General features: G+C 52.7%; 2 protein-coding genes across 2 annotated transcripts in view; one reads left to right on the forward strand and one right to left on the reverse strand.

The window, feature by feature from the left end:
* Positions 1-17250, reverse strand: part of LOC143696054 (uncharacterized) — a 569411-nt gene that overhangs the window by 185263 nt on the left and 366898 nt on the right. Inside the window, exons 7-8 of the mRNA XM_077191260.1 lie at positions 1274-1468; positions 920-1021 (exon numbers count right to left, since the gene is read on the reverse strand). Coding sequence (XP_077047375.1) covers positions 920-1021; positions 1274-1468 — 297 coding nt within the window. The remainder of the gene's footprint in view (positions 1-919; positions 1022-1273; positions 1469-17250) is intronic.
* The window catches only part of LOC143696055 (uncharacterized), a 224075-nt gene that overhangs the window by 102529 nt on the left and 104296 nt on the right, over positions 1-17250 (forward strand). Inside the window, 1 exon segment of the mRNA XM_077191261.1 lies at positions 7492-7884. Within this exon segment, the coding sequence (XP_077047376.1) occupies positions 7492-7884 (393 nt within the window).

Below are 17250 nucleotides of genomic sequence, written 5' to 3' on the forward strand. Positions count from 1 at the left end.
AACCAACAATAACTATTACTATAATATTACCAATGCATATAAATAAACAAATTATATATCAAGAAATACCTTTTGAAAATTTTAACTCGATGACTAATGTACTTTAGATAAAAATATCTAAAGAAACTACCATGCAATCTAACACATCTTAGTTAAACAATTCATATTACAAATATACTAAACACAAAACCAAACACCACTACAATTTCTCAGACATTTCAACCAAACAATTAAACTTTAATAACATCCTTAAGTACTCTTGAAAAATTAAAATTATTTTTAAAACATTAATTGTGTGCAGGTGGTTTTATTTTGATATTGGTTTTTGGATTGTTTGGGTTAGATGATTTAAAAAATGGGATTTTTATAGGAATTGAATCAGCTGAGAAGGTGGCACTCGGCAAACAGAAATGACTGAAAATGAACGGGACAGAAATCAGTAACTCGGAAAGTTTTATTTGCTATCAAATACATCCCACACACCCAGGCACACACAATCCCCATCCCACTGCTCCAAATTGAGATCCCACTTCTCCCAATCTCCTTCCAACTCCATCTCAACTTGACAGCTGTGGAATGGAGTGAGTTTGGCCTGGGATTGAGTTTTTTGAGGAAGGAACAAGCAATCTGAGGTGGAATTGAGCCCTTTGGGGTTAAAATTCAGTTACTTTCAGTGGGATTTGAGTGGATTTGAGGTGACTGTTCCATCCCAATGGACTTTTGGAGGACAGAGAGATGGAGAAGAGAAAAAAATTCAGGCCAAACCAAAGGACAAGCAGGCAGGTGTGTCCCCAACATGGATCACAGGGAATGTGAGTGACCAGGGCTGTGCCCAAAGTGCCTCCTCCAGTGGGGGATGGAGCTGCAGCAGCGCACGAAGCTCTTCCCGCACTCGGGGCACTCGCAGGGCTTCCCTTACCGGTGCCTCCGTTGGTGTTGGGTCAAGTGAGAGCTGCTGGAGAAGCTCTTCCCACACTGGGGACACTCGTAGGGCCTCTCCCCAGTGTGGATGCGCCGGTGCCTGACGAGGTGGAAGTTGCGCTGGAATCCCTTCCCGCAGTCGGGGCATTGGAATGGCCTCTCCTCTGTGTGAATCCAATAGTGCCGGAGGAGCTTGGAGCTGGTCTGAAACCTCTTCCTGCATTTATCACACTCGTAGGGCCTCTCCCCAGTGTGGATGCGCCGATGGGTGACGAGGGTGGAGTTACGCTGGAATCCCTTCCCGCAGTCGGGGCATTGGAAGGGCCTCTCCTCTGTGTGACTCTGATAGTGCCGGAGGAGACTGAAGCTGGTCTGAAACCTCTTCCCACACTTGGAGCACTCATAGGGTCTCTCCCCAGTGTGGGTCCTCTGGTGCCTGATCAGGCTAGAGCTCCGGCTGAAGCTCTTCCCACACTCCCCACACTCGTAGGGCCGTTCCCCAGTGTGGATCCTCTGGTGCTTGATCAGCTCGGAGTTCCACCTGAAGCTCTTCCCACACTCCACGCACGTGTGGGGCTTCTCCCCATCATGGAGCTGCTCATGGAGCACCAGCTCCGAGCTCTGGCTCCATCTCCGGCCGCCTTCCCGGCCCAGGCTGCCTCTTTCCCCCTCACATCCCCGCCATCTGCGTTTGCAGCCCCTCCTCGTGCGGCATCTCCGGGCCTTTTCCTCCCCGTTGGCTTCCTGCGCCGTGGAGCTGCTAAAAACGGCCTCTGCCACCAGGTTCTGCCGCGGGCATTTGTCCTCCCTGCTCTCCATGCTCAGCTCCTGCTCTGGGCGAGGAAGGACAAGGACAGCATGGGATTTGCCTCCGTGCCACAGGCAAGGGCATCGAGATCCCCCCAGGGCTGTGCTGCAGCTGGGGGCCCTGCTGGGCTGGGAGATGGAGCAGCACAGAGGGGAAAGTGGCACTGACTTCCTCCTCACCTGCCTCAGTGTCCCAGAGCATCTTCCTCTTCCTCACAGCCTCACAGGGGTTGGCAATGTGAAATCCTGGTTTGGAGAAAACAAGGGATGAGCACCTGGAGTTTGAAGGTCCCCCCACCCAAGTCCATCTCTACAAGTCACCGGCCATCTGGGCTCCAGAAAACCCTCCCAAACACCAAGATTCAGCCATGAAAAAGCCTCCCAGGAGTTCCCCATCCCTGGTCCCTCCCCTCTGGTGTTCGGGGGTTCCCCCCTGTCCCAGCTGCTGGGGTCAAACTTGGATTACGGGTCCCCCTTCTCCTGGGTGCCTGCCCTGCCCAGGCTGCTGGCAGTGCCAGCAATGCCAAAAGCTCCCCCCTCTTGGCTCTCCCCATTTCGGGATGCTGGGGCTCTTTGGGCTCCCGGGCTCCCTTCTCCCCTCATTCTCTGCTCTGGGCTGCAGCGGCTCCAAGGAGTCCCCCCTGCCCCTCTCCAGGCTCTTGAGGCTCCCGCCAATGGCGGCGCTCCCCCCTCTCTGGCCTCCCCACTTTGGCCTCCTGGGGGACACAGGGCTCTGCTCCTCCAGACTGCCTCTGCCGGCAGCCGCCACCGCCACCCCCCGATGTCCCCCCGAGGGGCCTTTTCCGCTCAGCCTTGGACTTCTTCATTCTCCAAACATCCCCCCAAAAACCCAACCCAGGGACCCCCCGGGACATCCGGGCCGGGCTCCCCCTCCCCGCTCACCGGAGCCATGGGGGGGGGGGGCGATGATCCCACAGGTGGGGGCTGCGAATTCAGGCAGGGCTCGAGACCGCGTGGCTCCCGCAGCTCAGCCTTGATCCGCCTTTGTCCCTCCTCTTCCTCTTCTGTCCGCTCCTCCTCTGTCTTATCTCCACCTCCCTCTCCTCCTCCCCCCTAACCCCGCCTCCTTCCCTGCTCTTTCTCCTCCCGCTCCTCCTCTTCCATCCCCCCTCCTCCTCCTCCCCTGTCTAATCACCACCTCCTGCTCCTTTTCCATCCCGCCCCTTCCATTCCTTCTCCCCCTCCTCCCCCCTTACCCCGCCTCCTCCTCCCCCTCCATCCCTGCCCTTCCCTCCCTCCTCCTCCTCCCCCAGCAGCAGCCACACCCTCGGTGCCCCGTTCCCGCAGCCCTCGCAGCCCGCGGCAGCAGCGGCCATGGAGCCGGGACAGGTCGGCATGGGCAGCGCGGGGCTCTCGGCTGCTCCCAGCCGCTGTGGGCGGGGGGAACCCGGCCCGGGCCAAAGGAGAGGCAAACTGGGCAAACTGGGGGCAGATCACAAAGCTAAGGATGCAGCAGAAAATGGAGCTGAAAGAGTTATGTTAATATTCACTCCAAACGAGGAAAAACTGGAAATTCCAAAGTTTAGGGAAGCCGAGAAAAAATAATTAAACAAGATAGGAAATGAACAAGATAAATCAGGGAAATAGAAACTTCTACATGGAAGACAATTACTTAATAAAATGTGCTTACTAGGAAAAGATTAGAAGACGTGCATCAGAAACCCCACTGGCGTACTCAAGCTTTGTGTGATCATTTTTTAAGGAATTCTGGGTGCACTGGGATTTTTGGTGTAGCAAAGCAAGTCACTGAAAGATGCTTAATTTGCCAAAGGATAAATAAAAAGGTGATGAGAAAAACAGCATTAGGAGGTCATGAGTTAGCTCGTCGACCATTTCAAAATATCCAAGCAGAAGTTTGGATTTGTTAGGTTCTGGATTTATTTGGAAAAAAACCCATTTAATCTAGAAGAAAGAGAATATGCCATATGTTAGACAGGAGATTTTAGGAGAATAAAAATCTTTGAAGTATCAGAAACACCCGAGGAAAAAAACAAGAAAATAAAAAGGGGAAATGAAAGGGAGGGGAACAAGAGGAAAAGTCAGAAAGAGAGTGGGATCCTCTGCAGCTCTTGCCCCCTCCGTTGGCGGCCGAGGCGCCTGTCCCGGGTCCCGGCTCGCTGCCCGCCTCAGCTCCGCCTGCCCCGGTTTCCATCCCAGGTGCGGGCTCACTGCCCAGGGCAGCTCCACCTGCCCCGGCGCTGGCGGTGAATTTGTGTGCCCTGGCCCCACTGCCCGGCCCGCGGCCGCTCTGCCGGCCATGCTGGGCAAGATGGGGTTGCTCTGTCCTGCCGCGTGGGCCGAGGTCACCGCGCCGACCGCACCGAGGGCGGGTCCCAGCCATCCCATCCCCGGCTGCCCTGCCCGTGCCAGCTGCGCTGGGCAGCGCCGCTGCTGCTGCCGGGGTCTCCCACCTGCCTTTTCTCTGCCGGGAGCTGCCGGATCAGCCGCCAGAAGCCATGTGGGGGCTGCCCACGCTCCGGCTCGGCCTCCACGGGAAGATCCCCCTCTGGCGATTCCGGCAGCAGACCCTGCCCACACTCCGACCGAGCCTCGGCGGGATATCCTCCCCTGACCCCTCCTGCTCTGAGTTACGTCCCCTTGGTAACCACAGCTCCTGCTGTTCAGGGAAAATCCCTCTCTCTACAGGAAGCACCTTATCGAAACACTAGGAGCTCAGTTAAAAGGCAGCCCTCTCCAAATTCTTTCTCAAAACACGGGAGAAAGGCTACAGAAGGTAAAAAAGTGAAAGAGTTAGATGAAGGGATTGCTCTATTGCCGTTAAGAGAGGTTCCCATGGCAGGGATGCGCTGCCCCGCCCCGCGGGAGCCACCGGCGCCCCTGCCGGCCGCGCCCGGAACTGCACCCAAGGGGAAAGCGCCGCGGCCGAAAGGCCGGGACCGGCTCCGGGCTCTGTTTGTTGTCACTGCCGGAGCTGTTGATACACACTACTATTATTATATTATACACACTAGTAAAGAACCGTTATTCCTAATCCCATATCTTTGCCTGAGAGCCCCTTGATTTCACTATCCTAAAAATTAAGAGGGAGGGGGTTTGCATTCTCCATTCCAAGAGAGGCTTTTTCTGCCTTCCCAAGCAGACGCCTGTCTTGTAAAGCAAGACAAGCACCCACAGGCACTGAGGGGGGCTGCAGGAGGGGCAGAAGAAGGCCCTGCAGCACTTGGGCACAAAGGCCCAGCAGGTGAATGCAAGAAGGGAGCAGCAAAAGGCCAAGCTGAAGGCAAAGGCCAGGGCAGAGCTCCTACAGCCCCTGAGGGATCAGCCCCAGGGCCCAAGGGGGCCCCAGCACCCAGGGCACGGCTCGGCCACAAGCACCCGGCAGAGGCATTGCCCTCCTCGGCAGGGCACAGCCCACCCAAACAGCCCCTGGCAAGGAATCAGGGCTCCAGCTGCAGGGCACAAGGACACTGCAAGCACAGACAGCAGCACCCTCAGGACCAGCAAGTCCACCCCGTGATGGACATGGATTGGCAGGGCTGTCACAGTTCCCATCACACCAGGGACCCTCCACACTGGAGCCCTTGAGAACATTCAGGTGGGTCTGCATTGAGAGGAGGCAGGACAGAGCAACCCCATCTTGCCCAGCATGGCCGGCACAGCGGCCGCGGGCCGGGCAGTGGGGCCAGGGCACACAAATTCACCGCCAGCGCCGGGGCAGGTGGAGCTGCCCTGGGCAGTGAGCCCGCACCTGGGATGGAAACCGGGGCAGGCGGAGCTGAGGCGGGCAGCGAGCCGGGACCCGGGACAGGCGCCTCGGCCGCCAACGGAGGGGGCAAGAGCTGCAGAGGATCCCACTCTCTTTCTGACTTTTCCTCTTGTTCCCCTCCCTTTCATTTCCCCTTTTTATTTTCTTGTTTTTTTCCTCGGGTGTTTCTGATACTTCAAAGATTTTTATTCTCCTAAAATCTCCTGTCTAACATATGGCATATTCTCTTTCTTCTAGATTAAATGGGTTTTTTTCCAAATAAATCCAGAACCTAACAAATCCAAACTTCTGCTTGGATATTTTGAAATGGTCGACGAGCTAACTCATGACCTCCTAATGCTGTTTTTCTCATCACCTTTTTATTTATCCTTTGGCAAATTAAGCATCTTTCAGTGACTTGCTTTGCTACACCAAAAATCCCAGTGCACCCAGAATTCCTTAAAAAATGATCACACAAAGCTTGAGTACGCCAGTGGGGTTTCTGATGCACGTCTTCTAATCTTTTCCTAGTAAGCACATTTTATTAAGTAATTGTCTTCCATGTAGAAGTTTCTATTTCCCTGATTTATCTTGTTCATTTCCTATCTTGTTTAATTATTTTTTCTCGGCTTCCCTAAACTTTGGAATTTCCAGTTTTTCCTCGTTTGGAGTGAATATTAAAATAACTCTTTCAGCTCCATTTTCTGCTGCATCCTTAGCTTTGTGATCTGCCCCCAGTTTGCCCAGTTTGCCTCTCCTTTGGCCCGGGCCGGGTTCCCCCCGCCCGCAGCGGCTGGGAGCAGCCGAGAGCCCCGCGCTGCCCATGCCGACCTGTCCCGGCTCCATGGCCGCTGCTGCCGCGGGCTGCGAGGGCTGCGGGAACGGGGCACCGAGGGTGTGGCTGCTGCTGGGGGAGGAGGAGGAGGGAGGGAAGGGCAGGGATGGAGGGGGAGGAGGAGGAGAAGGAATGGAAGGGGCGGGATGGAAGAGGAGCAGGAGGCGGGGATAAGACAGAGGAGGAGGAGGAGGAGGGGGGATGGAAGAGGAGGAGCGGGAGGAGAAAGAGCAGGGAAGGAGGCGGGGTTAGGGGGGAGGAGGACAGGGAGGTGGAGATAGGACAGAGGAGGAGCGGGAGGAAGAGGAAGAGGAGGGACAAAGGCGGATCAAGGCTGAGCTGCGGGAGCCACGCGGTCTCGAGCCCTGCCTGAATTCGCAGCCCCCACCTGTGGGATCATCGCCCCCCCCCCCCCATGGCACAGGTGAGCGGGAGGGGGAGCCCGGCCCGGATATCCCGGGGGGTCCCTGGGTTGGGTTTTTGGGGGGATGTTTGGAGAATGAAGAAGTCCAAGGCTGAGCGGAAAAGGCCCCTCGGGGAGACATCGGGGGGGTGGCGGTGGCGGCTGCCGGCAGAGGCAGCCTGGAGGAGCAGAGCCCTGTGTGCCCCAGGAGGCCAAAGTGGGGAGGCCAGAGAGGGGGGAGCGCCGCCATTGGCGGGAGCCTCAAGAGCCTGGAGAGGGGCAGGGGGGACTCCTTGAAGCCGCTGCAGCCCAGAGCCGAGAATGAGGGGAGAAGGGAGCCCGGGAGCCCAAACAGCCCCGGCATCCCGAAATGGGGAGAGCCAAGAGGGGGCAGTGCGTCCCCAGAGACGGCCTGGGGGGATCTCGTTGCCCTTGCCTGTGGCACGGAGGCAAATCCCATGCTGTCCTTGTCCTTCCTCGCCCAGAGCAGGAGCTGAGCATGGAGAGCAGGGAGGACAAATGCCCGCGGCAGAACCTGGTGGCAGAGGCCGTTTTGAGCGGCTCCACGGCGCAGGAAGCCAACGGGGAGGAAAAGGCCCGGAGATGCCGCACGAGGAGGGGCTGCAAACGCAGATGGCGGGGATGTGAGGGGGAAAGAGCCAGCCTGGGCCGGGAAGGCGGCCGGAGATGGAGCCAGAGCTCAGAGCTGGTGCTCCATGAGCAGCTCCATGATGGGGAGAAGCCCCACACATGCGTGGAGTGTGGGAAGAGCTTCAGGTGGAACTGCCACCTGATCAGCCACCAGAGGATCCACACTGGGGAACGGCCCTACGAGTGTGGGGAGTGTGGGAAGAGCTTCAGAGAGAGCTCCAGCCTGATCAGGCATCAGAGGTCCCACACGGGGGAGAGGCCCTACGAGTGTGGGGAGTGTGGGAAGAGCTTCAGGAGGAGCTCCCACCTGATCAGCCACCAGAGGACCCACACTGGGGAGAGGCCCTATGAGTGTTCCAAGTGTGGGAAGAGGTTTCAGACCAGCTCTGATCTTCTCCTGCACTATCAGAGTCACACAGAGGAGAGGCCCTTCCAATGCCCCGACTGTGGGAAGGGATTCAAGCGCAACTCTGACCTCGTCAAGCACCGGCGCATCCACACAGGGGAGAGGCCCTACGAGTGTGATAAATGCAGGAAGAGGTTTCAGACCAGCTCCGCTCTCCTCCTGCACTATCAGAGTCACACAGAGGAGAGGCCATTCCGCTGCCCCGACTGCAGGAAGGGATTCAAGCACAACTCCACCCTCGTCAGGCACCGGCGCATCCACACTGGGGAGAGGCCCTACAAATGTCCCCAGTGTGGGAAGAGCTTCTCCTGCAGCTCTAACTTGACCCAACACCAACGGAGGCACCGGTAAGGGAAGCCCTGTGAGTGCCCCGAGTGCGGGAAGAGCTTCGTGCGCTGCTGCAGCTCCATCCCCCACTGGAGGAGGCACTTTGGGCACAGCCCTGGTCACTCACATTCCCTGTGATCCATGTTGGGAACACACCTGGCTGCTTCTCCTTTGGTTTGGCCTGAATTTTTTTCTCTTCTCCATGTGTTTCCACTCCAAAAGCCAAGAGGGATGAATCTGTCACCTCAAAACCACTCAAATCCCTCTGAAAATAACTGAATTTTAACCCAAAAAGGCTCAATCCTACCTCAAATTCCTTGTTCCCTCCTCAAAAAACCTCAATCCCATGCTAAACTCTCCATTCCACAGCCACCAGGGTGAGATGGGGTTAGAAGGGGACTGGGAGAAGTGGGATCCCAATTTGGAGCAATGGGATTGGGAATGTGTGGGGCTGTGTGTGTGGGTTGTATTTGATAGCAAATAAAACTTTCAGAGTTACTGATTTCTGTCCTGTTCATTTTCAGTCAGTTCTGTTTGCAGAGTGCCACCTTTTCATCTGATTCAATTCTTATAAAAGTCCCATTTTTTAAATCATCTAGCCTCTAACAATTAAAAAAACAATATCCAAATAAAACCACGCACCCCCAATAAACCTTTTAAAAATAATTTTAATTGTTTTGGAGTACTTAAGGATGTTATTAAAGTTTAATTGTTTGGTTGAAATGTCTGAGAAATTGTACTGGTGTTTGGTTTTGTGTTTAGTATGTAATATGAATTGTAATATGTGTTTTGTGTATGAATTGTAATATTGTCATATGTGTCATATGTGTATGAATTGTAATATTGTAATTTTGTGTTTAGTTTGTAATATGAATTGTTTTACTAAGGTGTGTTAGATTGCTTGGTAGTTTCTTTAGATATTTTTATCTAAAGTACATTAGTCATAGAGTTAAAATTTTCAAAAGGTATTTCTTGATATATAATTTGTTTATTTATATACATTGGTAATATTATAGTAATAGTTGTTGCTTTGGTTTGAATCACTGTTGGAGTATTGTAAAGAAGAGTTGAGATTTTTATATTTTATTTTTATTATAATTTTTTAAAGTTCAATTATTATTTCTTTGTTTATAATTGTATTGCAATTTGTTGAGGGGATAGGAAGGAAGTTCAAGGGCAGGAACATTTTTTCCTGGCTGGGAACTGGAATTCCAGACCCTGGGAGTGTGTGCAGGACCCCACAGACTGGGATCAAAGATGGGCTGGGATCAAATACGGACTGGGATCAAATACGGACTGGGATCAAATACGGACTGGGATCAAATATGGGCTGGGATCAAATATGGGCTGGGATCACATGGATGGGGATCCTGTGCATCAGAACCCTCCAGACCAGGATAGCCTGGAGTGGGATCAAATATGGACTGGGATCCCAGGGACTGGGACCATATGGATCAGGACCACACAGACTGGGATCAAATATGGGCTGGGACTGTTTTTTAAAGTAACTTTGTTATAAGTTTTTATTTCTGTTGTTAATTAAGCTTGTGAAATAGCTGCTTCTGTTAAACTGCCTGCTTGGATGGGATAACATCCAATGCACCCAGGATGAGGACACCTGTACAGATCTGCCAACTATCAGCACTCCCCGTCTGAAGGCAGAGTGCACCAAGGCCCAAAACCTGGAGGTGATAAAGAGAAGGAGCCAAAACCACAGCCAAGAAACACACATGCTCTGAAAAGGCAGACCCAGGGAGGGGCCATGTAAAATCATTCCTGGAATATGTAAATAAATTTATGGGTATGCATGAGGCTCTATGAATATGCACCAGGCTGATGTAAGGGGAAAGGTATTTCAGGGCGATGCAGATTCCTTGGTTGTGGTTTTAGTCCATTTTTATCACCTCCAGTTTTTGGGCTTTGGTCTACTCTGACTCTGAGAAATTGAGGTTTTGGGATTTTTAGTATGTTGTGGATGGAAGCAAAATGGAGGGCACAGTGTTTTGTCCTGGGTTTCTTCTTCATGCTTCTTCCTTCTTCTTCATGGGTTTGGGTGGCTTTTTGTAATTGGGCAGAAATTCCACATTGCAGGCTCTTTGGGATCAGTTATTGGGTTAAAAGGGAAAATAATCTAGGTGTCAGTTCCTAATTGGATAGTTTAGTCTTAAAAGACCTTGGAACAAGAGATTGTGGGCCATTTTGTGCCTTCTAATGAAAAGCTGCTGAACTCCCAGTAATGAGGCTGTTTTACTGATAAGAAATAATAAACACTTGAGTCTGAACATGAATTACTGTCTCAAGTGCCTTCAATCCAGAGCCAGTGAAACCAACAACTGGTACCCCACAGCTTGAGGTAGTGCCAAGGCAGAACTTGTTCATGCTCTTTTCCCCTGGTGATTTTCTACTCTCGTCCAGACTCTGACAGCAAAGCCGTGCTGGTGCAAAAGATTGACCTTGGCATCCTGGGGCACTTTCTGGGTGGGTGTTTGAATCTGCTTTTCCAGGCCTCGGGCTGAGCAGGGTGAGGCCGAGGCCTGGGCCCCTCCAGGCGGCGCCGGGAGCGCCCGGGGCAGCGGCGAGGGGCGGCCCTGAGGGGCGGCACAGGGGGCATTTCCCCCGAGCGGGCGGGCGGGCGGGCGGCGGGGAAAGGCGCCCTGGGCACAAGGGCAGGCACAAGGGCCCCGGCTCTCTGCAGTGCGGGCGGCCCAGCGCCAATCGCTGCTCCCGGAGCCGCTGCCAGGGCCGGGTCTCCTCCCCGCCGCTGACCCTGCACCTGCAGCGCTGCCTCCGCCTCTGCCGGGCTCCCCGGCACGGACGGCAAGGACGTGGACACGCTGCAGCAGGGGCCCAGCAGGGACACCCAGATGGTGCCGGGGCTGCAGCTCCTCTCCTGCAAGGAAAGGCTGACACAGCTCGGCTTCTTCAGCCTGGGAAAGAGACCCAGCCTTGATCCAGCTGGGGCCTTCCAGTACCTGAGGGCAACACACAAGAAAGCTGGACAGGGACTTTGTACGAGGGCAGGCAAGGACAGGACAAGGGAGCATGGATCCAAATGGAGAGAGATTAGGTTTAGGTAAGGGATTCAGAAAAAAGACTCTCCTGGAACAGTTTGCCCAGAGAAGGTGGGCATGTCCCGTCCCTGACAGTGTTCAAGCCAGGCTGCATGGAGCTCTAGACAAGCCGGGCCAGTGCAAGGGGTCCCCAGCCACAGCAGGGGGGTTGCAGCCATGGGATTTTCCAGATCCCTTCCAAGCCAAACCATGCCACGACTCCATGATTCTGGGATACTTCCCCTCCTCATCCTCTGACAGAAAAAGAAACTTGGCCCCAAGTTTTACACTGCAGACCATGTCTTTTGACAGCCTGCAACTGTGTCAACAGAGGATGAAAAGAGATGACATTACTGACTCGATTTCCCTTTTCTACTTGAAAAGTAAATGCTCTGCTCCTGTCCACTCTGGCAAAATTGTCAGAGGAGGCAATTGTTCCCCATGAAAAGCTTGGTCTCATGCAAAGAGGAAAGAAGCCAGAAGCCAACAGTCTTCGTTATTGCTACGTTGTTTTCTTTGGTTACTTCTCTAATGGGAATGACTTTGGGGTGTGATTTGTTTGTTTCTCTCTTTCGTTCCTGACGGCATCGCGGTCCCCCCGCAGCGCAAGGGCGCCCTTGTGCCCCTGGAGCTGGTGCTGCTGTGGAAGGTGTCACAGCCTGGCTTCCACGGCGTCGTGCAGCTCCTGGACTGGTTCGATGTGCCCGAGGGCTTCGTGCTGCTCATGGAGCGTCCGCAGCGCTGTCAGCACCTCTGGTACTTCCTGCACGAGCGGCGGTTCCTGACGGAGCCCGTGGCGCGGGGGCTGTTCCGCCAGGTGCTGGAGGCCATGGGGCACTGCAGCAGCCGCGGCGTCCTGCACCCCCACATCAAGGCCGAGAACGTCCTCGTCGACCTGGCCACGGGTGAGGCGAAGCTCATCGACTTCGGCTGCGGCACGATCCTCCAGGACACGTTCTACACCCGGATGTCAGGTGAGCCCAAAGCCGGGGCCCAGCCGGGCAGTGGAGTTCTCCCCTTGGCTGGCAGAGGGGGAAGAGGGAGGGAAGGAAGGAGGGAAGGAAGGAGGGGGAATCCATCTTCAGCCAGCTGCAGCCAAGTTGCTTTTTGGCAGGGCAGAGGGTGGCTGTTGTGGAACAGGAGCTGGCTGGGAGGGAGGGAGCAGCATGGGCCTGATGAGCTGCGCCCGTGTCCCATAGGAACGCCGGAGTACAGCCCACCGGAGTGGATCCTCTTTGGCTGCTACCACGGCCAGCCAACCACCATCTGGTCCCTGGGCATCCTGCTCTATGAGCTGCTCTGAGGGCACCTTCCTTTCCACACCAACGAGGACATCGTCCGGGGCCAGCTCTTCTTCCTGCCCCGGGTGTCTCAAGGTGGGGATGCGCCTTCAAGGCACGAGGGGAAGAATGAACGGGGTTGGGAGGGGCGGCTGGCACATAAGCATCCTGCTCTTGCAGCTGGTGAGGAGGTGCATCTCCTGGGCTTAGCTGGAGGAGGTGGCACCTGTGCCTCTGTGCTGGTGTCCTCTGCAAGAGAGGATCGATAGGAAGCTTTTGGCTGCAGCTCTGAGCACTCCTGGTGTGGCCTGGGCGCTGTGGAATGTGGGAGAGCACGGACAGGAGCCTTGTCCCGCTGAGCTTTGTGGACAGTTGGCTGGCTGAGAAAGGTCACGTCGACATAATACCCCTGGTTAAGCAAGAAGGAGAGAAGTCTAGAAGTCAGCAGTCAGTGTCCATATAAGGCAAGGACATTGTGCCCTTGATGCAACAACAGGATAGGGAAGAGGCTCTTTTGCCAAAAATATGAAGAATAGTTTCAACAGAATAACCACAAGAATGCAGAAGTAGGCGTAGTTGGCCGATAAGTAACTAACCAATAATGAGCTCTTCTTTGCAATATGTATGAGCTTTATTAATACCAATATAAATATGTGTGACTCTCAATAAAGTTCGAGACTTGCTGATCAGTCATATTGCATGCCACATTTCTCCCGCCGATCCAACACAAACCCAAACTCCAGCCTTGGGATACCCTATAAAAGCCCCACGGCCCTGCCTTTGCCCTGTCTCTCGGGGGTCAGAAACGGATTCTGGAGCTTTCTGAAACCCAGACCCGTCTCGTTTGTTCCCGGCACCGGCAGCTGCAGCCTCCCTGGACACCATGAACTCTGGAGAATGGGGGCAGCCAGTGGGGACAGGTCCTGGAGTGCAAGATAAGTGTGTGTTCTGTTTGCCATCTGTCAGTGGTGGGGCAGTTATCTTCTGTTCATGGGGCAGTTTCTCTCTTCCACAACCAATCCTCCTTGTGGGGAGGTGTGTTCCATTAATAGGCCATTGATTATTAATTATTAATCTTCTGGTAATGGGCCACTGAGTGTCACTGCATGGCTGATTAAATGACATCATCGCATTGGGAGATGCTCCGCCCAGGGGGAGGAGCCAAGCATTCCTACCTGGACAGAATCTGAGATTTGGAACACTGTAGGCAGCCTTTTCCTCCTGGATTCCCAGAGGAGCAGCTGTCTTTCTTCTCCACGGCATTCCCAGAGGATCAGCCTTTTCCAACTGGATTCCCAGAGGAAGGAAGATTCCCAGGCCCATCTACAGCAGCCCTGGACCTTCAGAGGAAAACTCCACCCTTCTCCAGGATCCCTGCTCCAACAGAGCCACACCTGGCACTGCAGGAGGGCTGCAGCCACCACTGAATGGGACTGCTGCCAGCACCCTGACCCACGGGGTGTCAGGCCCTGTTCTGACTCTGTCAGTGGGGTTTTTTTCATTTGTACTACTGCATTTATATTTTTAATTTTTCCTAAAAAAGAACTGTTATTCCTATTCCCATATCTTTGCCTGAAAGCTCCTTAATTTCAAAATTATAACAATTCAGAGGGAGGGGTTGACATTTTCCATTCCAGGGGAGGCTCCTGCCTTCCTTAGCAGACACCTGGCTTTTCAAACCAAGACAATAACAAAGTTACTTTAACACCACAGATAGAAAATCCATTTTAATCTCTGCAAAAAGCCAATATTATGTGTCCATAACAATAAACCTCTTGCTGAGTGATGGTAGATGTCAAAGTAACTTTGTTATAAAGATATAGTTTTTATTTCTGTTGTTAATTAAGCTTAGTGAAATAGCTGCTTGTGTTAAACTGCCTGCTTGGATGGGATAACATCCAATGCACCCAGGATGAGGACACCTGTACAGATCTGCCAACTATCAGCACTCCCTGTCTGAAGTGAGCTACACTTTGGGAACATCTCATGTTTCATGCATGCAGTGAGTGGCAAGATGATTTAAAATGCTAATGAAATAAACAAGAAAGATTTAAAAATGCTCATAAAATAAACAAGAAAGGTCATTTTTATTCCTCAAAATAACAACAACAACAACAAGAAGTTCTGGTTTAATGAAAGGTGGAATCCGTTGCTCTTAAGAGCAAAGATTCATAGCTGGAATAAAGAGTGTTCAGCCCAGCTGTTTCTACTGTGAGGCTGTATTTCATCCCCCCTGAAAGTCCTTCATGTTTGCACGGAAAACTGTCCTTGCACAGCCCAATAAATTCCATCACTTCAGCTGGCCAAACAACCACTGTGGTCAAGTGGGGTCTGAGCAGCTTCCAGGATCCCAAGCAGCTTCAGAAGCTTCATTTTACACCTCCTCTTCTCCCAGTGAATACCCAGCACCACCATCACTGTGGACCCATAGCTATGGATCCCTGGCCTGGCCAGCACAGGGCTAATGTTTGCATCAGCCAGGAGGAGCTGCCCTGCCTGGCTGTCTGTCTCAGCCTCAGCCCTGAGACCCCAAATGCCTCCATTCTGGCCCAATCCTTCCTGGTGCTGAGCATAAGAACTCGTGCAGACAAGAGCAGGGAGGGAATCTCCCCAGCCGTTTATCAGCTCAGCAACAAGACCTTGGTACCAGGCTGTTATCTGTAGCAGAAAGCAGCAGCAGGAAGGAGACACCAGATCACCATCCCCAGGCCATGGCCCTGGTGCTGTCCTTACCAGTGATCAGTGTCTGCAGCTCTCCAGGAGCTCAGGGAGCAGGGATGCTCCTCACCATCTCATCTTACCCATGCACCCAAAGCCACGGCCAGCTGTGTGCTCCTGCCCAGCAGCACATGCCAAGGCACAGCGTGGGATTCTTGGGGAGGTGTCCTCTGCAGGGCCAGGAGTTGGACTTGGTGATCCTTGGGGGTCCTTTCCAGCCCAGGATATTTTGTGATGCTAAGGCTTTGGCCAGCCCAGGTTTCAGCCACCTCCCTGATCCATGTGGGATTGACCCCAAACCAGATCTTGCCTCTGTCTACCCTCCAGTGCAAGGAACATGTTGCATCTACCCCAGCCCCCTGTTTGTGTCTGAGGGATCATGCTGACCTTTTCAACATATTTCTTGCAGTATTATAAAACATTATCTGACAAAAAACAAAAAAAAAAAACCAAAAAAAAAAAACCCAAAAAAATAAGAAAAAACAAACCAAAAAACCAACAAACCAACCCAAACAAAATCAATTTGGGTGATGATGGCCTTTTGTTCCAGCTTATCCTGCACCAAACTCCACAGATGGTAACTCTGAACATTTCCCAGACCTTCACAGCAGAGCTTGGAAGTGTCTCTCTGATTTATTGGTTTTTTCATGACACGTGCATTTCTCCTATATAATCCCAGTGTTTTGCTTAGAAGCCATATTATAATTGTGAATCAATCTTCTTCATTTGAACATCTAGGACAGATTCACACATCATTTCACCACTAACTAGGATAGACTCAGCCTTGCAGATCTTTCAGGTTTCAAGCCTGGCTGTGTTGTTTCAGTTCTTTGCTGCTGCTTGTGTTTTGTGAAAAAAAAAATAAAATTAAATAACCAGACTTTGGGACTTTCTGTTGCAGCTTGAAGAAGAACACAGGTTGTTTCATCACTGTTGTGAGACATGTGTTACCTGGCTCATTAATTCACAACAGTTCTTGTTTTCTCTGCCTTTTTCATGCTGATGTGATACATTTGTGAAGTCCAGGGTTGTACTGCAAGTGATTTATGCTGCAGTAAAGTCTGATAAACTGAGATTCCAACAAAAAACTGTGAAAAATGTAACCTCTAAAGTTCTGAAAGCTCACATGTGACAAAACCCATAAATCAGCCCAGAAGCAGTCATTATGGTGAGTTACTAACGTGATTATGCAGCTGCATTTGTCATCATTTCCCATTACGTAGAGAATAAACCTGTCAGGCTGATTTATGGCAGAGGGCTCCACAAGATGGGAACTGGCACCTGTACTGTTCTGTGGAAAACGATGAGAAATGCTGTGTCTGCTCAAGTGCTGAATGGAAAAGGAAGGAGGGGAGATAACTGTTCTTTGAAGGCACTGATTCAGGGACAAAGACTTCAGAGAGGAGTCATGCTTACTCCCATGGGATGGCAGGAAGAGTATCCACCAACCTGTCCCAACAGCAGCAGCAGCATCAGAATGCGTTCTCCACAGGTGGAGGGAAGAGAGGAGAGAGGAGGTCTTTTGAGGGGACCAAAGTCAGTCATGGAGAAATCCTAGAATCCTGGAATGCTTCGGGTCACAAGGAATCTGAAAAACCATCTTGTTCTAACCCCTGCTGTGGGCCGTGACAAACTGAACAGCTGAATGCCTGGCTACTCAGGGGATACTCAAGGTTTTGGATTCCATGCCTGTGCATCTACCGTGGAGCAGCTGGGTCTGCTGGGAGCAAATGGCATCCACCTGAGCTCAGAGCAGGCCAAAAGATGGGCAGATGTGGGACTGAGCAGGGCAAGGGACATCCCTGCACAGCAGCGCTCTGACAAGAGCAGCAGTGGCCTCCTCTCAGTGCCCTTCCCCGAGCAGCAGCCGCTGAACACCATGGTGGCTACACAGATGCTTTTGGCTCTGCAATCCCTTTGTGCTCAAAGGCCACGCTGGGCATTTCAGCTGGGCTGGAAGGTCTGGCTGGGCAGGGAACGGGCAAGAGGCACTGCTGGTGTGAGCTCCATGTGCTCACTGGGGACACAAGGAAGATTCTGTTCATCCAAAGAAAAACACAAGCAGCCAGTCCCTGCTAACACAGCAGTGCGACTCTGTCCAGAGCAGCTCAAACTCTCTGCCAGA

This window comes from Agelaius phoeniceus, chromosome 28 (assembly GCF_051311805.1).
Source record: "Agelaius phoeniceus isolate bAgePho1 chromosome 28, bAgePho1.hap1, whole genome shotgun sequence".
In the NCBI taxonomy this organism is placed as follows: domain Eukaryota; kingdom Metazoa; phylum Chordata; class Aves; order Passeriformes; family Icteridae; genus Agelaius; species Agelaius phoeniceus.